General features: G+C 46.9%; 1 protein-coding gene across 2 annotated transcripts in view; it reads right to left on the bottom strand.

The window, feature by feature from the left end:
- The window catches only part of septin8 (septin 8), a 56,100-nt gene extending 34,898 nt beyond the window's left edge, over window positions 1-21,202 (bottom strand). The window contains exons 1-4 of one of the 2 annotated variants that reach the window (XM_033029226.1): window positions 21,093-21,202; window positions 12,900-13,095; window positions 8,735-8,921; window positions 3,850-4,011 (exon numbers count right to left, since the gene is read on the bottom strand). In XM_033029226.1, coding sequence (XP_032885117.1) covers window positions 3,850-4,011; window positions 8,735-8,921; window positions 12,900-13,066 — 516 coding nt within the window. In that variant the 5' untranslated portion in view covers window positions 13,067-13,095; window positions 21,093-21,202. Of the gene's footprint in view, window positions 1-3,849; window positions 4,012-8,734; window positions 8,922-12,899; window positions 13,096-21,092 lie in introns of those variants that run through there. The other variant, XM_033029227.1, reaches the window with a different exon arrangement.
- Between the last annotated feature and the right edge of the window lie 398 nt (window positions 21,203-21,600).

Here is a 21,600-nt window from a genome sequence, read left to right as displayed (position 1 = left end):
TTAAGGATATCTCTGCGATGCTGGAGAGAAATTTGCAGTGGGAGGGGGAGGATCCAGTGGTCGTGGTCCATGTGGGGACCAATGACATAGGAAGGACGAGGAAGGAGGATCTGCTGAAGGAGTTTGAGCAGTTAGGGAATAAATTAAAAAGCAGAACCTCGAGGGTACTGATCTCCGGATTGCTACCTGAGCCACGGGCCAAATCGGCGAGGGTACGTAAAATTAAAAAGCTGAATGCGTGGCTCAAAGACTGGTGTGGGAATAATGGGTTTGGTTTCTTGGGCCACTGGCACCAGTACTGGGACAGGGGGGATCTGTTCTGTAAGGACGGACTTCACCTGAACGGTGCTGGGACTGGGGTCCTGGCAAATCATATAACTAGGGCAGTAGAGAGGTCTTTAAACTAAGTAGCGGGGGGGAGGTATCAAGGGGGGTAATAACGGCAGGGGTAGAGGAAATAGAGCAGGGTATCAGTGGGGAAGCGGAAAGTCAAAATGTGACAGGAGACAGAATGTGTGAAGATAAAGCTCTAGATGTAAAAGGGGCAAAAACGGAAAGGAAGGGTAGTAAAAATCATCTGAAAGTGCTTTATCTAAATGCACGGAGTATTCGTAATAAGATAAATGAATTAACGGTGCAATTAAGTATATATAGTTATGATATCGTGGCCATTACGGAGACATGGCTGCAAGGGGATCAGGACTGGGAGTTAAATATAGAGGGGTACTCGACAATTAGGAAAGATAGACAGGAAAGAAAGGGAGGAGGGGTGGCCCTTTTAATAAGGGAGGGAATAACGGCAATAGAGAGGAAGGATATTGCGTTGAAGGATCAGGATAGTGAAACAGCTTGGGTACAGATAGAGAATAACAAGGGGAAAAAAAACACTAGTGGGTGTAATTTATAGACCTCCAAATAGCTGTGACGCTGTTAGTCAGAACATAAATCTGCAAATAGTTGACGCATGTAAAAAGGGAACTGCTGTAATCATGGGGGACTTCAATTTTCATATTAATTGGGCAAACCAAACTGGGCAGGGTAGACTAGAGGAAGAATTTATAGAATGTATTAGAGACGGGTTCCTAGAACAGTATGTCACAGAACCGACAAGGGGGGAGGCAATCTTGGATCTGGTCCTGTGTAATGAAGCAGGATTAATTAAAAATGTCATAGTTAGGGACTCGTTGGGAACAAGTGACCACAATATGGTCGAATTCCATATTCAAATAGAAGGGGAGCAGGTTGAAACTCAGGCTAGGGTGCTTAGTCTAAATAAGGGGGATTATGAAGGTATGAGGACTGAGCTGATCAAAGTTGACTGGGATAGCAGACTCAAGAATAAGACGGTACATGAGCAGTGGTGTACGTTTAAGGGTCTACTGTATAACCTTCAAGAAAAATTTATTCCTATGAAGAAAAAAAGGGGTAAGGGTAAGAACAGTCAGCCATGGCTCAGTAAAACTATAAAGGATAGTATTCGGCTGAAGGCAAGGGCATATAAGGTAGCCAGAGATAGTGGGAGGGTAGAGGATTGGGAAGCATTTAAAGGTCAGCAAAAAATAACTAAGAGATTAATTAAGACGGGGAAAATAGACTATGAAAGGAATTTAGCAAACAACATAAAAACTAATAGTAAGAGTTTTTATAGCTATATAAAAGAAAAAGGGTGGCTAAGGTGAATGTTGGTCCATTGGAGGGTGAGACTGGAGAGTTGTTGGTGGGGAACATGGAAATGGCAAAGGCATTAAACGAGTATTTTGTATCAGTCTTCACCATAGAAGACACAAAAAATATTCCAACGTTGGATAAACAGGGGGCGGTAGGAATGGAGGAGCTAAATACTATTAAGATCACCAAGGAGGTGGTATTAGGGAAATTAATGAGACTGAAGGAGGATAAATCCCCTGGGCCTGATGGATTACATCCAAGGGTCTTGAGGGAGATAGCGGTGGGGATTGTGGATGCATTGGTGATAATTTTCCAAAACTCCCTGGAGGCAGGAACGGTCCCAGTGGATTGGAAAATGGCCAATGTAACACCTATATTTAAAAAAGGAAGTAAACAGAAAGCGGGTAACTATAGACCGGTTAGTCTAACATCGGTGGTGGGTAAAATGTTAGAGACAATTATTAAAGAAACACTAACGGGGCACTTGGATAAACATGACTTCATCGGACAGAACCAGCATGGTTTTGTGAAGGGGAAGTCCTGTTTAACGAATCTGCTCGAATTCTTTGAGGAAGTAACAACCCGGGTGGATAAAGGGGAACCGGTGGATGTGGTATACTTGGACTTCCAAAAGGCTTTTGACAAGGTGCCACATAAGAGACTATTGCTAAAAATAAAAAATTATGGAATTGGGGGTAATATATTAGCATGGGTAGAGGATTGGCTAACAAATAGGAAGCAGAGAGTGGGGATAAATGGTTCATACTCGGGATGGCAACCGGTAACTAGCGGGGTTCCGCAAGGGTCGGTGCTGGGACCCCAGTTGTTCACAATTTATATAAATGATTTGGAGGAGGGAACCAAGTGTAATATATCAAAATTTGCGGACGATACAAAAATGGGAGGAAAAGTAGGGGATGAGGAGGATAGGAAGAGTCTGCAAAAGGATATAGATAAGCTAGGTGAGTGGGCAACAACTTGGCAGATGAAGTTTAATACTAATAAATGTGAAGCCATTCACTTTGGGAAAAAAAATGATAGGGCAAGTTATTTTCTAAATGAGGAGGAGCTGCGTTGTAATGCAACGCAAAGGGATCTAGGGGTATTAGTACATGAATCACTAAAAGTTAGTATGCAGGTGCAGCAAGCAATCAGGAAGGCCAATGGAGTTTTGGCCTTTATTGCTAGGGGGATTGAGTATAAAAACACGGAGGTCTTGCTGCAGCTGTACACAGTATTAGTGAGACCACATTTGGAATACTGTGTACAGTTCTGGGGTCCATACTTAAGAAAGGATGTACTAGCCCTGGAGGCAGTGCAGCGAAGGTTTACAAGATTAATTCCTGCAATGAGGGGATTGACATATGAGGAAAGGTTAAGTAGGCTGGAACTCTACTCTTTGGAGTTTAGAAGAATGAGAGGCGATCTCATTGAAACATATAAGATCGTGAGGGGCCTTGATCGGGTGGATGCACCGAGGATGTTCCCAATGATCGGGGAAACTAGAACTAGGGGACATAGTTGCAGAATAAGGGGGGGCTCTTTTAAAACTGAGATGAGGAAGAACTTCTTCACCCAGAGGGTGGTTAATTTATGGAATTCACTGCCCCAGGGAGCAGTGGAAGCAGAAACTTTAAATATATTTAAGACTAAAATAGATGGTTTTTTAGCTGCCAAGGGGATAAGGGGCTACGGGGAGAGGGCAGGGATATGGACCTAGGTATGGTTAGTATAGTAAGACCTGAGTGATCTCCTGGACAAGTGTCGATCGCCTAGATTGGGGTCGGAGAGGAATTTCCCGGATTTTTTTCCCGAATTGGACCTGGGTTTTTATCCGTTTTTTTGCCTCCCCCAGGAGATCACGAGGTTTTTGGGGTGGAGAGGGGTGATAGCGGTATAAAGGGGAGGGTAGTGTCTTGTGTTCTGTGTCTTGTGTCTACTGTTTGTGGGTAAGTGTGTCTGTTTAGTGTTCAGCCATGAGCGAATGGCGGTGCGGGCTCGACGGACCTGGTGGTCTACTCTCGCACCTACTTTCTATGTTATTGTCTTTCCGCTGACTGGTTAGCACGCAACAAAAGCTTTTCACTGTACCTCGGTACACGTGACAATGAACTAAACTGAATTAAAATTAAACAGAGACCCAAGCAACAACGTGTTCGGACAAGAACTTGCTGTACTTACGTTCATCGTAGAGTTGATCTCTGCTACGGCCTCATCATCAGTTGGGAACTGGTAGATCTGAACACCATTGCTGACCAGTTCACTCATTATCTTGATCTTAAATTTATGCAACTCGCTTTTCGAAATGGTGTCTGCCTTGGCTACGATGGGGATAATATTTACCTAAAATTATAAAAGAAAAATCTGGATGAGAGTCAAAGTCAAAGTCAAAATCAATTTTATTTGTCACATGCACCCGAAGGTGCAGTGAAATGAATTTACCAGCAGCGATACACTTAAAAAGAACACACAATACACAATAAGTTTTCACACAAACATCCACCACAACATCCTTCACCAAAGTTTCTACAGCGAGCAAGATAGACCACTCGACGAAAAAGACGTAGTACGGTCATGGGCAGATTCATGGGTAATTTTCGGCCCCATTTCCATGACCGGCTTCCATCACCGCACCAAAGATCCCGTAGGATACTCGTGCGGAGACGGAAGCCGGTTACAGGAAACATCCACGTAAAAATAAGAGTTCTTTGCTAAAAATCTTCTCATTTTCAGAATTATAATTTATTAACACAAACTGTTCCCCCGCAACGTTGATTACACTGCAAGTCAGTTCGGGTTACTGAAATGGATGAAAAAAAGGCCCACGTTCCGTAGACACAAAATGCTGGAGTAACTCAGTGGGACAGGCAGCATCTCTGGAGAGAAGGAATGGGCGACGGACCTCCTCCATTGTCAGAGTGAGACCCCACGCAAATTGGAGGAACGGCACCTCATATTTCGCTTGGACAGTTTCAACCCAGCGGTATGAATATCGATTTCTCCGACTTGCATCCCTTGCATCCCCTCTCTCTCCGTCCCTCCCCCACCCTGTGGAATTCTCTGCCTCAGAGGGCGGTGGAGGCTGGTTCTCTGGATGCTTTCAAGAGAGAGCTAGATAGGGCTCTTAAAGATAGCGGAGTTAGGGGATATGGGGAGAAGGCAGGAACGGGGCACTGATTGGGGATGATCAGCCACGATCACATTGAATGGCGGTGCTGGCTCGAAGGGCCGAATGGCCTGCTCCTGCACCTATTGTCTATTGCCTAATCGTCATTCTAGTTTCACTTTCGCCCTGCAGAGTTTCACTGTCTGAACAACTCATTATCATCCATCCCACAGCCAACAATGGACCATTGTGGGCTCCACCTTTCCTTGATCACCGTTGGGTTTTTTTTGTGCACATAGAAACATAGAAATTAGGTGCAGGAGTAGGCCATTCGGCCCTTCTAGCCTGCACCGCCATTCAATATGATCATGGCTGATCATCCAACTCAGTATCCCGTACCTGCCTTCTCTCCAGACCCTCTGATCCCCTTAGCCACAAGGGCCACATCTAACTCTCTCTTAAATATAGCCAATGAACTGGCCTCAACTACCCTCTGTGGCAGAGAGTTCCAGAGATTCACCACTCTCTGTGTAAAAAAAGTTTTTCTCATCTCTGTTTTAAAGGATTTCCCCCTTATCCTTAAGCTGTGACCCCTTGTCCTGGGCTTCCCCAACATCGGGAACAATCTTCCTGCATCTAGCCTGTCCAACCCCTTAAGAATTTTGTAAGTTTCTATAAGATCCCCTCTCAATCTCCTAAATTCTAGAGAGTATAAACCAAGTCTATCCAGTCTTTCTTCATAAGACAGTCCTGACATCCCAGGAATCAGTCTGGTGAACCTTCTCTGCACTCCCTCTATGGCAATAATGTCCTTCCTCAGATTTGGAGACCAAAACTGTACGCAATACTCCAGGTGTGGTCTCACCAAGACCCTGTATAACTGCAGTAGAACCTCCCTGCTCCTATACTCAAATCCTTTTGCTATGAAAGCTAACATACCATTCGCTTTCTTCACTGCCTGCTGCACCTGCATGCCTACTTTCAATGACTGGTGTACCATGACACCCAGGTCTCGCTGCATCTCCCCTTTTCCTAATCGGCCACCATTTAGATAATAGTCTGCTTTCCTGTTTTTGCCACCAAAATGGATAACCTCACATTTATCCACATTATACTGCATCTGCCAAACATTTGCCGACTCACCCAGCATATCCAAGTCACCTTGCAGCCTCCTAGCATCCTCCTCACAGCTAACACTGCCCCCCAGCTTAGTGTCATCCGCAAACTTGGAGATATTGCCTTCAATTCCCTCATCCAGATCATTAATATATATTGTAAATAGCTGGGGTCCCAGCACTGAGCCTTGCGGTACCCCACTAGTCACTGCCCGCCATTGTGAAAAGGACCCGTTTACTCCTACTCTTTGCTTCCTGTTTGCCAGCCAGTTCTCTATCCACATCAATACTGAACCCCCAATGCCGTGTGCTTTAAGTTTGTATACTAATCTCTTATGTGGGACCTTGTCGAAAGCCTTCTGGAAGTCTAGATACACCACATCCACTGGTTCTCCCCTATCCACGCTACTAGTTACATCCTCGAAAAATTCTATAAGGTTCGTCAGACATGATTTACCTTTCGTAAATCCATGCTGACTTTGTCCAATGATTTCACCACTTTCCAAATGTGCTGCTATCCCATCTTTAATAACTGACTCTAGCAGTTTCCCCACTACCGATGTTAGACTAACTGGTCTGTAATTCCCCATTTTCTCTCTCCCGCCCTTCTTAAAAAGTGGGGTTACATTAGCTACCCTCCAATCCTCAGGAACTACTCCAGAATCTAAAGAGTTTTGAAAGATTATTACTAATGCATCCACTATTTCTGGAGCTACTTCCTTAAGTACTCTGGGATGCAGCCTATCTGGCCCTGGGGATTTATCGGCCTTTAATCCATTCAATTTACCCAACACCACTTCCCGACTAACCTGGATTTCACTCAATTCCTCCAACTCCTTTGACCCGCGGTCCCCTGCTATTTCCGGCAGATTATTTATGTCTTCCTTAGTGAAGACGGAACCAAAGTAGTTATTCAATTGGTCCGCCATATCCTTGTTCCCCATGATCAACTCACCTGTTTCTGACTGCAAGGGACCTACATTTGTTTTAACTAATCTCTTTCTTTTCACATATCTATAAAAACCTTTGCAGTCAGTTTTTATGTTCCCTGCCAGTTTTTTTTCATAATCTATTTTTCCTTTCCTAATTAAGCCCTTTGTCCTCCTCTGCTGGTCTCTGAATTTCTCCCAGTCCTCTGGTATGCTGCTTTTTCTGGCTAATTTGTACGCATCATCCTTCGCTTTGATACTATCCCTGATTTCCCTTGTTATCCACGGATGCACTACCTTCCCTGATTTATTCTTTTGCCAAACTGGGATGAACAATTTTTGTAGTTCATCCATGCAGTCTTTAAATGCCTTCCATTGCATATCCACCGTCAACCCTTTTAGAATTAATTGCCAGTCAATCTTGACCAATTCACGTCTCATACCCTCAAAGTTACCTTTCTTTAAGTTCAGAACCATTGTTTCTGAATTAACAATGTCACTCTCCATCCTAATGAAGAACTCAACCATATTATGGTCACTCTTGCCCAAGGGGGCACGTACAACAAGACTGCTAACTAACCCTTCCTCATTACTCAATACCCAGTCTAAAATAGCCTGCTCTCTCGTTGGTTCCTCTACATGTTGATTTAGAAAACTATCCCGCATACATTCCAAGAAATCCTCTTCCTCAGCACCCTTGCCAATTTGATTCACCCAATCTATATGTAGATTGAAGTCGCCCATTATAACTGTTTTGCCTTTGTCGCACGCATTTCTAATTTCCTGTTTGATACCATCTCCAACTTCACTACTACTGTTAGGTGGCCTGTACACAACACCCACCAGCGTTTTCTGCCCCTTAGTGTTTCGCAGCTCTACCCATACCGATTCCACATCCTCTAAACTAATGTCCTTCCTTTCCATTGCGTTAATCTCCTCTCTAACCAGCAACGCTACCCCACCTCCTTTTCCTTTCTGTCTATCCCTCCTGAATATTGAATATCCCTGGATGTTCAGCTCCCAGCCTTGGTCACCCTGGAGCCATGTCTCCGTGATCCCAACTATATCATAATCATTAATGGCTATCTGCACGTTCAACTCACCCACCTTATTACGGATACTCCTTGCATTGAGACACAAAGCCTTCAGGCTTGTTTTTACAACACTCTTACCCCTTATACAACTATGTTGAAAAGTGGCCCTTTTTGATTTTTCCCCTGTTTTTGTCTGCCTGCCACTTTTACTTTTCACCTTGCTACCTATTGCTTCTACCCTCATTTTACACCCCCCTGCCTCTCTGCTCTTGTACCCATCCCCCTGCCACATTAGTTTAAATCCTCCCCGACAGCACTAGCAAACACTCCCCCAAGGACATTGGTTCCATTCCAGCCCAGGTGCAGACCGTCCTGTTTGTACTGGTCCCACCTCCCCCAGAACTGGTTCCAATGCCCTAAAAATTTGAATCCCTCCCCCTTGCACCATTTTTCAAGCCACGTATTCATCTGCAATATCCTCCTATTCCTACTCTGACTGGCCCGTGGCACTGGTAGTAATCCAGAGATTATTACCTTTGAGGTCCTACTTTTAAGTTTATCTCCTAGCTCCCTAAATTCACCTTGTAGGACCTCATCCCTTTTTTTACCTATATCGTTGGTGCCAATATGCACCACGACAACTGGCTGTTCACCCTCCCCCTCCAGAATGTCCTTTCATTCATTTGCTCCAAGTGCCGTTCCGTCTGTACCTCTCCCCCGAAACTCAGTCTGAAGAAGGGTCCCAACCCCGAAACGTCACCCATTCCTTTTCACCAGAGATGCTGCCTGACCCGTTGAGCTACACCAGTTTTTTTTCGCGTCATTTTCTATTGTTATCTAAGACTTCCGGCGCGCGCGGTGTTCCGCGTCGAACGGCGCTACCTTGCTGTCGAGTTTTTTCATGGTGACCAAATCCAGTGATTTGAGGCAGTGGCCAGTGGGGACAATGAAGTACAGGCAGGCGTGGATTCGTGTGTCGTGGAAGTCGTGTAGAGAGCGTCTGATCTTCAGTTCCTCCTGCAGGTAACTCTCAAACTGCGTGTCAATGTAGTCGACCACTGGCTTGTAGCTGAAGAAGAGAAAAATAAAACAGAACAACCTCACAACTCTCATCAGTGGAACTCTGCCACAGAAGGCAGTGGAGGCCAATACACTGGATGCTTCCCAGAGAGAGTTAGACAATAGACAACAGGGGTTGGACAGGCTAGATGCAGGAAGATTGTTCCCAATGTTGGGGAAGTCCAGAACAAGGGGACACAGTTTAAGGATAAGGGGGAAATCCTTTAGGACCGAGATGAGAAAAACTTTTTTCACACAGAGAGTGGTGAATCTCTGGAATTCTCTGGCACAGAAGGTAGTTGAGGCCAGTTCATTGGCTATATTTACGAGGGAGTTAGATGTGGACCTTGTGGCTAAAGGGATCAGGGGGTAGGGAGAGAAGGCAGGTACAAGATACTGAGTTGGATGATCAGCCATGATCATATTGACTGGCGGCGCAGGCTCGAAGGGCCGAATGGCCTACTCCTGCATCTATTTTCTATGTTTCTATATGTGCAGGAGTAGGCCATTTGGCCCTTCGAGTCAGCACCGCCATTCATGGTGAGCATGGCTGATCATCCACAATCAGTACCCCGTTTCTGCCTTCTCCCCATATCCCTTAACTCCACTATCTCGAAGAGCTCTGTCTAACTCTCTCTTGAAAGCCTCCACAGAATCGACCTCCACTGCCTTCTGAGGCAGAGATTTCCACAGACTCACAATTCTCTGGGTGAAAACGTTTTTCCTCATCTCTGTTCCAAATGGCTTAAATTCCTTATTCTTAAACTGCCTAACTCAGTGGGTCAGACAATAGCTCTGGAGAACATGGAGAGATGATATTTTGGGTCAGGACCCTTCTACAGTTGGCACATGATCTATATCCTTTCTGAAGAAGGGTTTCGGCCCGAAACGTTGCCTATTTCCTTCGCTCCATAGATGCTGCCTCACCCGCTGAATTTCTCCAACATTTTTGTCTACCTTCGATTTACCAGCATCTGCAGTTCCTTCTTAAACATCCATATCCTTTCATTCTCTGCATATTCATGTGTCTATCTAAAAACCTCATATACACCATATAGCTCTTGGGGCTAATGGAATCAAGGGATATAGGGAGAAAGCAGGAACGGGATATTGATTCTGGATGATCAGCCATGATCACATTGAATGGCGGTGCTGGCTCGGAGGGCTGAATGGCATACTCCTGCACCTATTGTCTAATTCCATCTGCTCGGAAATATAGAAAAAAATCTTTCGCAGTCTCGACGAGTGCGTTCGAAAGATGGAATCCGCTTCATTGCCGTAAACCTAAATGATCATCACACAGCATTCAAACCTTTTTATTTAAGGTCAACATCGTGATAACTTTTAAAGAATTATCAGAAGCACAAGTGTTAAAAAAGAACTGCAGATGCTGGAAAAATCGAAGGGAGACAAAAATGCTGGAGAAACTCAGCGGGCGAGGCAGCATCTTTGGAGCAAAGGAATAGATGACGTTTTGGGTCGAGACCCTTCTTCTTGGAGGTGGTGGTGGGGGGGGGCGGGAAAAAGAAAGGACGAGGCGGAGACAGTAGGCTGTGGGAGAGCTGGGAAGGGGACCTCCAATTTCACGTAGTCCTTGCTTTCTCCCTCATTCCCCTCCCCTTCGCATCAGGTCCAATAATCAGTGATGCAGTTACTTTGTAACAGGTTACTTTTTCTACATACTCTCCTGTATCTTCCATCATTCTGTCGACATTATAGTCATAAGGCTTGTTAAGATTGTGCTGACGCATTAATTATTGTCAAGGCAAGAAGGTGTCTAAAATGTAATTTATAATTTAAAAAAAATGTAATAACTTCCTCAATCCCCGAGTCTTCGCTTAGTTTAGTTTGGAGATACAGCACGGAAACAGGCCCTTCGGCCCACCGGGTCTCCGCGCCGACCAGCGACCCCCGCACATTATCCTACACCCACTCGGGACAATTTTTACATTCACCAAGCCAATTAACCTACAAACCTGTACGTCTTTGGAGTGTGGGAGGAGACCGAAGATCTCGGAGAAAACCCACACAGGTCACGGGGAGAACGTACAAACTCCATACAGACAGCACCTATAGTCAGGATCGAACCCGGGTCTCCGGCGCTGCATTCGCTGTAAGGCAGAAACTCTACCGCTGCGCCACCGTCTGCCTTGCTTCAATATCCGTCATGATTTACGTTGTTGTTGCCAGTATTTCAGGGTCTGCGCTATAGTGGTTGGGCAGGCGAGGACTTCATTCCTTGGAGTGTAAGGGTTGCTCACATAGAGATGTATAAAGTAATGAGTGGAATAGGTAGGAGTGGAATAAACGCACAGAGTCTTTTACCTGGAACAAGGGAATTAAGAACAAGGGGACATCAGTTTAAGGGAGAGGGGAAAGATTTAATAGGAACCAGAGGGGCAAGTTTTTCCCCACACAGGGATTGGTGGGTGTATGGAACAAGCTTCCAAAGGAGGAAGTCGAGGCAGGTACTATAACAGTATTTAAGGTAGACAAAAATGCTGGAGAAACTCAGCGGGTGAGGCAGCATCTACGGAGCGAAGGAAAAAAAAAGTTGCCTATTGCTCCAGCATTTTTGTCGACCTTCGATTCTCCAGCATCTGCAATTCTTTCTAAAACATAACAGTACTTAAAATACTCTTGGACAGGTATATGGATAGGAAAGGTTTAGAGGGATATGGAGCCAAACGCAGGCAGGTGGGACATGTAGATGGGGCATCTTGGTCAGCATGGGCAAGTTGGGCCGAAGGGCCTGTTTGTGCGCTGTATGGCTCTAGGTGAAGTATCGAAAGAAACAGACAGCTCGGGGAACGTACAACCAGTCCCCAATACCTCACTTAAGCTTTTCTTCCCTTCCTTATAAGCAGTTTTTAAAACCAATTCTAGTTGTGTGTACCTTCTATTTCCTTCGCTCCATAGATGCTGCTGCACCCGCTGAGTTTCCCCAGCAATTTTGTGTACCTAGTTAGCACAATGCTTGACCATTGCAAGCTAGGATAGGTGTGAATATTGATTTAGACTTTAAGTAACCCTTGCAACCCCTCTCCCTCGGTCCCTCCCCCACACTAGTCATGGTACTAGTTTCACTGCCGTCCTGTTGAGTTCCCCAGTCTGTATACCCGGGGGCTGTCTGTGTGGAGTTTGCACGTTCTCCTGTGACTGCGTAGGTTTCCTCCGGGTGCTCCGGTTTCCTCCCCCAACATGTGCGGGTTTGTAGGTTAATCGGCCCTCTGTAAATTGCCCCCTAGTGTATAGGGAGTGGATGAGAGAGTGGGATAGCATGGAACTAGTGCGAACCGATGATCGATGGTCGGCATGGACTCGGTGGGCTGAAGGGCCTGTTTCTATGATGTATCTCTAAAGACAGCATGGAAACAGGCCCTTCGGCCCAACTTGCCCAAACCGGCCAATCAAAGTCCCAGCTACACTAGTCCCACCTGCCTGCGCTTGGGCCATATCCCTCCAAACCTGTCCTATCCATGTACCCGAGTGGTGAATCTGTGGAATTCTCTGCCACTGAAGGTAGTTGAGGCCACACAGTTCATTGGCTATATTTAAGAGGGAGTTAGATGTGGCCCTTGTGGCTAAAGGGATCAGGGGGTATGGAGAGAAGGCAGGTACAGGATACTGAGTTGGATGATCAGCCATGATCATATTGAATGGCGGTGCAGGCTCGAAGGGCCTACTCCAGCACCTATTTTCTATGTTTCTATGTTTCTATTACCTGTCTAACTGTTTGTTAAAAGTTGGCATAGTCCCTGCCTCAACTACCTCCTCTGGCAGCTTGTTCCATACACCCACCACCGTTTGGGTGAAAAAGTCACCCCTCAGATTCCTATTAAATCTTTTCCCCTTCACCTTGAACCTGTGTCCTCTGGTCCTCGATTCCCCTGCCCTGGGCACGAGACTCCATGCATCTATCCCTCTCATGATCCTTGAGATGGAGGTCCACGTTGACCACTGAGGTCTGCTTATTTCCAGAACATACCTTTCCTCTTTGTTAACTTGGTCACCAAATCCCACTGTGTTGATGATGGTCAGTTTAAGATCCACATTAGTCTCCTTCAAGCAGTAGCTCTGCGGCTTTAAACGGACCCCGGGTTCATGGTGCGTAGCCTCTTCGGTCTCAAACATGGTGTTGAATAGTGTGTTCATCAGCGTCGATTTGCCTATGCCTGTCTCCCCTGAGGCAGAAAGGAAAACCGGTCACACATTAGAACGCAATAGCGTTGGCGGACACACAATGCTGGAGTAACTCAGCGGGACAGGCAGCATCTCAGCAGCTAATTTGAGGAAGGACTTTCTTGCTATTGAGGGACTGCAGCGTAGGTTTACTAGGTTAATTCCCAGGATGCCGGGACTGTCATATGCTGAGAGAATGGAGCAGCTGGGCTTGTACACTCTGGAGTTCAGAAGGATGAGAGGATATCTCATTGAAACATATAAGATTGTTAAGGGCTTGGACACGCTAGAGGCAGGAAACATGTTCTCGATGTTGGGGGAGTCCAGAACCAGGGGCCACACACAGTTTAAGAATAAGGGGTAAGTCATTTAGAACGGGGACGAGGAAACACTTTTTCTCACAGAGAGTGGTGAGTCTGTGGAATTCTCTGCCTCAGAGGGCAGTGGAGGCCGGTTCTCTGGATGCTTTCAAGAGAGAGCTAGATAGGGTTCTTAAAAATAGCGGAGTCGGGGGATATGGGGAGAAGGCAGGAACGGGTTACTGATTGGGGATGATCAGCCATGATCACATTGAATGGCGGTGCTGGCTCGAAGGGCCGAATGGCCTACTCCTGCACCTATTGTCTATTGTCTGATCTAATATTTTTTGGATCTGGATTATTTGTAGGCAGGTAAGAGGTGGTCGAGTTTAAATTAATTTATTGTCACGTGTGCTGAGGTACAGTGAAAAGCTTTTGTTGCGTGCTAACCAGTCAGCGGAAAGACTGTACATGATTAGTAATCGGGCTGAGACACTTCTTCTGACTGAGAGTCGGGGTGGGGTGGAGACACAGAGATAAGGAAGGGTAAGGTGTGAGAACGAGACATCAAAAGAGAAGAAGGTCAAGGAACATGTAGAATAGATCGTTGTTAGCTGGGAGGAAGTGACAACGAAACAAACAGAGATAAAACGTGATCAGGGACAGTCAGACTGGTCGGAGAATTTGGATGGGTGGAGGGGATGGAGAGAGAGAGGGAAAGCAAGGATTAGTTGAAGTTAGAGAAGTCAATGTTCGTACCGCAGGGGTGTAAGCTGCCCAAGCGAAATATGAGGTGCTGCTCCTCCAATTTGTACTGGACCGCACTCTGACAGTGGAGGAGGCCCAGGAACAATAGCTCAGAAGATGGAACATTTCCTGCATGGTTGGGTAGGCGTGTGTCAACCAGGGGAAATTAGACTATTTTTCTGTGGGCGTAGAATGGAGACGAGGAGGAATTTCTTCAGTCAGAGGGTGGTGAATCTGTGGAATTCATTGCCACAGACGGCTGTGGAGGCCAAGTCAATCGGTATTTTGGCAGCAGAGATAGATAGGTTCTTGATCAGTACGGGTGTCAAAGGTTACGGGGAGAAGGCAGGAGGTAGGGCTGAGGGGGAAAGACAGCAAGAGGCACACAGCACGGAAACAGACCCTTGAGACCAACTCATCCATGCCGACCATGATCGAATGGGGGAGCAGATGCGATGGGCTGAATGGCCTAATTCTCCAAGGTCTTATGGATACAAGGAACAGCATACGCTGGTTTACTAAGTAAGGCACATAGTGTTGGAGTAACTCAACGGGTAACTCTGGAGAACATGGATAGACAATAGACAATAGGTACAGGAGTAGGCCATTTGGCCCTTCGAGCCAGCACCGCCATTCAATGTGATCATGGCTGATCATCCCCAATCAGTACCCCGTTCCTGCCTTCTCCCCATATCCCCCGACTCTCCTGATAGGTGACGTTTCACAGAGTGCTGGAGTAACTCAGCGGGTCAGGCAGCATCTCTGGGGAACATGGATAGGTGACGTTTCACAGAGTGCTGGAGTAACTCAGCGGGTCAGGCAGCATCTGTGGAGAACATAGATAGGTGACGTTTCACAGAGTGCTGGAGTAACTCAGCGGGTCAGGCAGCATCTCTGGGGAACATGGATAGGTGACGTTTCACAGAGTGCTGGAGTAACTCAGCGGGTCAGGCAGCATCTGTGGAGAACATGGATAGGTGACGTTTCACAGAGTGCTGGAGTAACTCAGCGGGTCAGGCAGCATCTGTGGAGAACATGGATAGGTGACGTTTCACAGAGTGCTGGAGTAACTCAGCGGGTCAGGCAGCAACTGTGGACAAAACGGACAGGTGTTGTTTTGGGTCGGGACACTTCTGAAATGTCAGCGGCCATTTTCTATGCTGGATCGACGAGCCTTTTATTGTGTCTCCTGCTTTGTGACTACACCAGCGATCTCGTCGTACCTGGCCCGGCTCCAACACACACTCGCAGTCTGACAGAGAGACAAGGACAGGACAAACAAGGATCACATCTCATCAGCCAGTGATGCAGCACGTTGATACTCTGGGCACGGAACCACAATGACTCACTTTGTTGTCAAGATTTGATATCAATGAGCAGCTCTGTATGTGAACCGCGATTTATTTTATTTCTTTAAATCGGTCTCTTGTGCTTGGGAATCAAGTGACTATTTTTGGCCGGACTAAAGAGTTTAATTGAAATGGATAAATTTATCAAAAGGCATGACCTTCATCAGAAACTTTACATCTCATAAGGTCATAAGTAGAGGCAGGATGTTTAGGCGCTAAAAATCTCTGAAATAGGCAGGCAAAAAGCCATAATAAAATTACAAAAAAGGCACGAAAAAGGCATTTAATGACAAAAAAAACATAAAAAGGCATTTATTTCCACCACTAAAATATGGTTAAAAATGATAATTATAAAGGTATATTACATTAAATGACCAAAGTAGCCTGGTTGCACATAACTACCAGCATTTGTTTCAAATTATCTGGTGTTAAACTATCTGAGGAAATTGTTCTAATCTGAGGAAAGACATTCTTGCCATAGAGGGAGTACAGAGAAGGTTCACCAGACTGATTCCTGGGATGTCAGGACTTTCATATGAAGAAAGACTGGATAAGACTCGGCTTGTACGCGCTAGAATTTAGAAGATTGAGGGGGGATCTTATGGAAACTTACAAAATCCTTAAGGGGTTGGACAGGCTAGATGCAGGAAGATTGTTCCCGATGTTGGGGAAGTCCAGAACAAGGGGTCACAGTTTAAGGATAAAGGGGAAATCCTTTAGGACCGAGATGAGAAAAACATTTTTCACACAGAGAGTGGTGAATCTGTAGAACTCTCTGCCACAGAAGGTAGTTGAGGCCAGTTCATTGGCTATATTTAAGAGGGAGTTAGATGTGGCCCTTGTGGCTAAAGGGATCAGGGGGTATGGAGAGAAGGCAGGTACAGGATACTGAGTTGGATGATCAGCCATGATCATATTGAATGGCGGTGCAGGCTCAAAGGGCCGAATGGCCTACTCCTGCACCTATTTTCTATGTTTCTCTCTCTGCCTTAAAGATATCCACTGACTTGGCCTCCACAGCCGTCTGTGGCAAAGATTTCCCCTCTAATTTTCAGTTAAACTTCCAACCTCAGTTAAAATAACGCTGAACACCTTCACTCAGTCCGCCTGGGCCTGCGTGATCTCCCAGTTGCCAAGCACTTTAACTTCCCCTCCCATTCCCACGCTGACCTTTCTGTCCTGGGCCTCCTCCATTGTCAGAGTGAGGCCCAGCGCAAATTGGAGGAGCAGCACCTCATATTTCGCTTGGGCAGCTTACACCCCAGCGGTATGAACATCCCCTCTCTCTCTGACCTCCTCCACCCGCGTCACCCTGTTAGTTTCACTGTCGTCTGGCTTAGTTTTGCTGTTTGTAACACTTTTTCCACAGCCAACAATGGACCATTGGGGGCTCCACCTTTCCTTGACCATCGGTGCCGGCTTTGATTTGTCCTTCTCACACCTTTCATTCATTTGTTCTTTGTAACGTTTCAAACCTCTAGTTTCCCGCTCCTCCGACTCTCAGTCTGATGAAGGGTCCCGACCCGAAACGTCAATCCGCTCCTTCTCCCCAGAGATGCTGCCTGACCCGCTGAGTTACTCCAGCGTTTTGTGTCTATCATTGTATTTGCAATAATACCAAGGTCTCCAGGTTTGACAATGAACAGTTAGCAGGGATCCATTACATGAATCATATTCCAACAGCCAGCGCTCAAAATTGGAAAAGTTCAGATGAAGTTGAGGTGGTCCACTGACAAATGTCTATGGCAGGGGTCAGCAACCTTGTTCTGCATAGGGGCCGGGACGCATGTCTGTGAGCGGATGGCGGGCCACATCTATCACGTGTACACATGGATCCCGCCCCCAACCTGCCTCGGATGGTAGGCATCAATAGACAATAGACAATAGGTGCAGGAGCCAGCACCGCCATTCAATGTGATCATGGCTGATCATCCCCAATCAGTACCCCGTTCCTGCCTTTCACCCCATAATCCCCTGTCTCCGCTATCTTCAAGAGCCCTATCTAGCTCTCTTTTGAAAGCATCCAAAGAACTGGCCTCCACCGCCCTCTGAGGCAGAGAATTCCACAGACACACAACTCTCTGTGTCAAAATAGAAGAGATAGATCAGCCGTGAATGAATGGCGGAGTAGACTCGATGGGCGAGAATTCCACAGACTCACCACACTCTGTGAGAAAAAGTGTTTCCTCGTCTCCGTTCTAAATGGCTTACTCCTTATTCTTAAACTGTGGCACCTGGTTCTGGTCTTCCCCGACGTCGGGAACATGTTTCCTGCCTCTAGCGTGTCCAAATGCTGGAAAAATCGAAGGGAGGCAAAAAATGCTGGAGAAAGTCAGCGGGTGAGGCAGCCTCATGCAATCCCTGCATGTCTCACCCGCTGAGTTTCTCCAGCATTTTTTGTCTACCTTCGATTTTTCCAGCGGGCGTTCGGCAGGCCGGATGGTTACAGGGAAAAAAAAATCTGCCTGCGGGCCGGATGATTTCGGTTTATGGGCCGCATAAGATGCCCCATCTATAGTCCCAGTTCCCCACATTTGCCCCATATTCCTCTTAGCCTCTCCTATCCATGCATCTGTCCAAATGTCCTTTAAATGCTGTTATCGTTGGTCAGGTCGGGGGCGAGCTTCGCCCCAGCCACGGGTACCATGTAATCCCGTGCTACCTGCTCCATGGTCGGATAGTCGGCCACTAAACCGTCTCCCCCACCTGGTTTGCCAGGTGAGGAGGGGGCTGTGGACCCCCAGCAGGACCCAAAAACAAGACCTGTCAAAGGGCGGATGAGCTCCTAGCGAGCCAACGGCCATCCACACACTTCAGTAGAAGTTGCGATCACTGTCGTACACGGCATTGTAAGGAACGATGATAAAAAGCACACACACACCAACATCCTAGACTTCCAGCAGCGGAAGTCCGCAGGAACTGGAGGACAGGAAGTCCGCAGGAACTGGAGGACAGAGACGTGTGGTGCGTCCGTCACCGTTCCCGTCGGAAACCAGCGCCACTGCGTCACTAACGTTTTCAACGATGATGAATGAATCTTGTACCTGCCTCAACAGCCTCCTCTGGCAGCTCATTCCATAGCCCATGAGTGAACGAGCCACACTAATCTACCCCCTCTCACCTTAAACCAATGCCCTCTATTCCTTGATTGGCCTGCTCTGGGGAAAAGACCGTGTGCATTCACCCCAGCTGTGACCCTCATGATTTTATAGGTAGACAAAGGTGCTGGAGAAACTCAGCGGGTGCGGCAACATCTATGGAGCGAAGGAAATGGGCAACGTTTCGGGCCGAAACCCTCCTTCAGACTGATGCAGGGTGGGGGAAGCGGGAAGAAGAAAGGAAGAGGAGGAGCCAGAGGGCTGAGGGAGAGTTAGGAAGGGGAGGAGACAGCAAGGGCTACCATAAATTGGTTGCCTATTTCCTTCGCTCCATAGATGCTGCCGCACCCGCTGAGTTTCTCCAGCGCTTTTGTCCACCTTCGATTTTCCAGCATCGGCAGTTCCTTCTTGAACACTGGTGATTTTATACACCTCTATAAGATAATTCGTTGCCACGTTGAAGGTTGTGGAGGTAAAGTCAGTGGATATATTCAAGGCAGAGAGGAATAGATTCTTGATTAGTGCGGGTGTCACAGGTTATGGGGAGAAGGCAGGAGAATGGGGTTAGGAGGGAGAGATGGATCAGCCGTGATTGAATGGCGGAGTAGAAGATGGGCCGAATGGCCTCATTCTACTCCCATCACTTATCATCTTACGATCACACCGCACTATCCTGCACTCCAAGGAACAAGGTCCTAGCCTGCCCAATCTCTCCCTGTAGCTCAGGCCCTCGAGTCCTCGAGGGCCTGAGCTACAGGGAGAGGTTGGGCAGGCTAGGATCTTGTAAATCTTCTTTGCTTTTTTTCCCCCCAAGCTCAATGAGATGGTCTTTTCCACATCAGGCATGAACTGGCCTGCAGTTCAAATCGTTTTTAACTAAATTGTTTTAGCCGTCTGCTTTGCCCAGATTTTGTAGCATAATCAGATTATATTAGCTGCGAAAGTCAGAACATTAATCTAAATATTCAACACTGCATCAAATAAAAATGAAGAGTCTAACTCTTACTGCGTAATTAAAACTGTCAGGGGCAATTTCCAATTGCATCGACCACCTACACTCATGTAACTATGTGGGAGGCACAGTAACGAGGGCGGTACCTCAAACACGTGGCATAATTGTCTCATTAAATAATTGTCCTTCTGCTGTTGTTGGTGAATATTTATGTTAGGTTATAATTTCACCTCTACCTAGGGTTGCCGACGTTCTCATTCCCAAATAAGGGACAGAAGGTCAAAATGCGGGACAAATTCCCGACGGCAATTCGTTGACCGACTGGGCCGTGGCTGGGTGAATCATGAGTTGGCCCCGGGTGCTGGACTGCACACAAAGCCCAGCCGGCGGGCCAGCTGAGGAGTTTTGGCCCGTGGGCCGCGCGACGTCGCCCGCAAAGTCCAGCGCCCCGTCCAACTGATGGACCGATGATCGGCCATGGTGGTGGTGTCGGCGGTACGCGAAGGTCCGAAGGTCGGACAGCTGGCCGGGCTGCCGGCCGACCGACCGACGGGGCCACGGGCGAGGTGCTGCTGCTGCACTCCATGGGCTGCACTACGTCGGGACGGGTGAGGCGGGGGCTGGACGCGGCACTTCAACCCGACAGTCCCCTCGACCCGAGTAGTAGCGGTCAAATAAGAGACTACGGCGGTCCCATATGGGACAAACCAGTTTAGCCCAATATACGGGATGTCCCGGCTAATACGGGACAGTTGGCAACCCTATATCTACCCATCGTTCTGTAACACGTCATCCGTAGGATTTTGTGCAATTAAGTGACAGTGCACTATTAAATTCTTCAAAGCAGTCCAGCACCCGGGCACTATCATTACAGGTCATTACACTTGAGATACAGTGCGGAAACAGGCCCTTCGGCCCACTGAGTCCATGCCGATCAGCCTGTACGCTAACACTATCCTACACACACTAGGGACAATTTACAATTTTACCGAAGCCAATTAACCTACAAACCTGCACGTCTTTGGAATGTGAGAGGAAACCGGAGCACCCGGAGAAAACCCACACAGGTCACGGGGAGAACGTACAAGCTCCATGCAGGCAGCACCCGTTGTCAGGATTGAACCCGGGGCTCCGGCGCTGTGAGGCTGCAACTCTACAGCTGCACCACCGTGCCGGCCTCAAACGTGTATACTGAGTAACAGGGGGTCACAGTTAAATTGTCTTCGAAGTGATTACTGCTGAAATATTGCTGACATTAATGAACCAAAGTCAATCTAGGACAAGCATTCAGCGGGTATTGAACCATTAAATCAACAGCAGTGTAAAAAATATCAAGCCATTTTAACTTGGTGAAATGTTTGGACAACAGAGAGACACAGAGACAGACACAGAGGCAGACACGCAGACCCACAGACCGACACACAGACTGAGACACACACACAGACACAGAGGCATACACACAGACCAACAGACAGACAGACACACAGACAGACACACAGACAGACACGACTTTTAAATGCAAGATGAGAGATCTATTGGTTGGAAGATACCTACCCACACACAGTATGTTGAAACCGAATCCTTGTGATACAGATTTGCTGACTAATTGATCAGGAAGGCTGTCAAAACCAACGTGACCACCAAGGCTTTGGCTCCGGTTCTCCGCAGCCTAGTTTGAAACAAAAAAAGAACATGATACAGGTTATAAAATAGATCAGATATCGTACTCTTTATTCAGAGAAATAACATCTACCCCAAAAGGTGAATGGTATTATTGTGAATGATGATGGGCGGAAATAATTATGCACTTTTCTACCGAAAGATTTGTAGGGCAATTGGCTTCCGTGAATTGTCCCTAGAGTGTAGGATAGAACTAGTGTATGGGGTGATTGTTGGTCGGGCACGGACTCGGTGGGCCGAAGGGCCTGTTTCCACGCTGTATCTCTAAACATCAATGTTTAAGAAGGAACTGCAGATGCTGGAAAATCGAAGGTAGACAAAAATGCTGGAGAAACTCAGCGGGTGAGGCAGCATCTATGGAGCGAAGGAATAGGTGACGTTT

This window comes from Amblyraja radiata, chromosome 11, assembly GCF_010909765.2.
Source record: "Amblyraja radiata isolate CabotCenter1 chromosome 11, sAmbRad1.1.pri, whole genome shotgun sequence".
Taxonomy (NCBI): Eukaryota; Metazoa; Chordata; class Chondrichthyes; order Rajiformes; family Rajidae; genus Amblyraja; species Amblyraja radiata.
The sequence above is the reverse complement of the archived record's forward strand: the minus strand, read 5'-3'. Positions and strand labels throughout refer to the sequence as shown.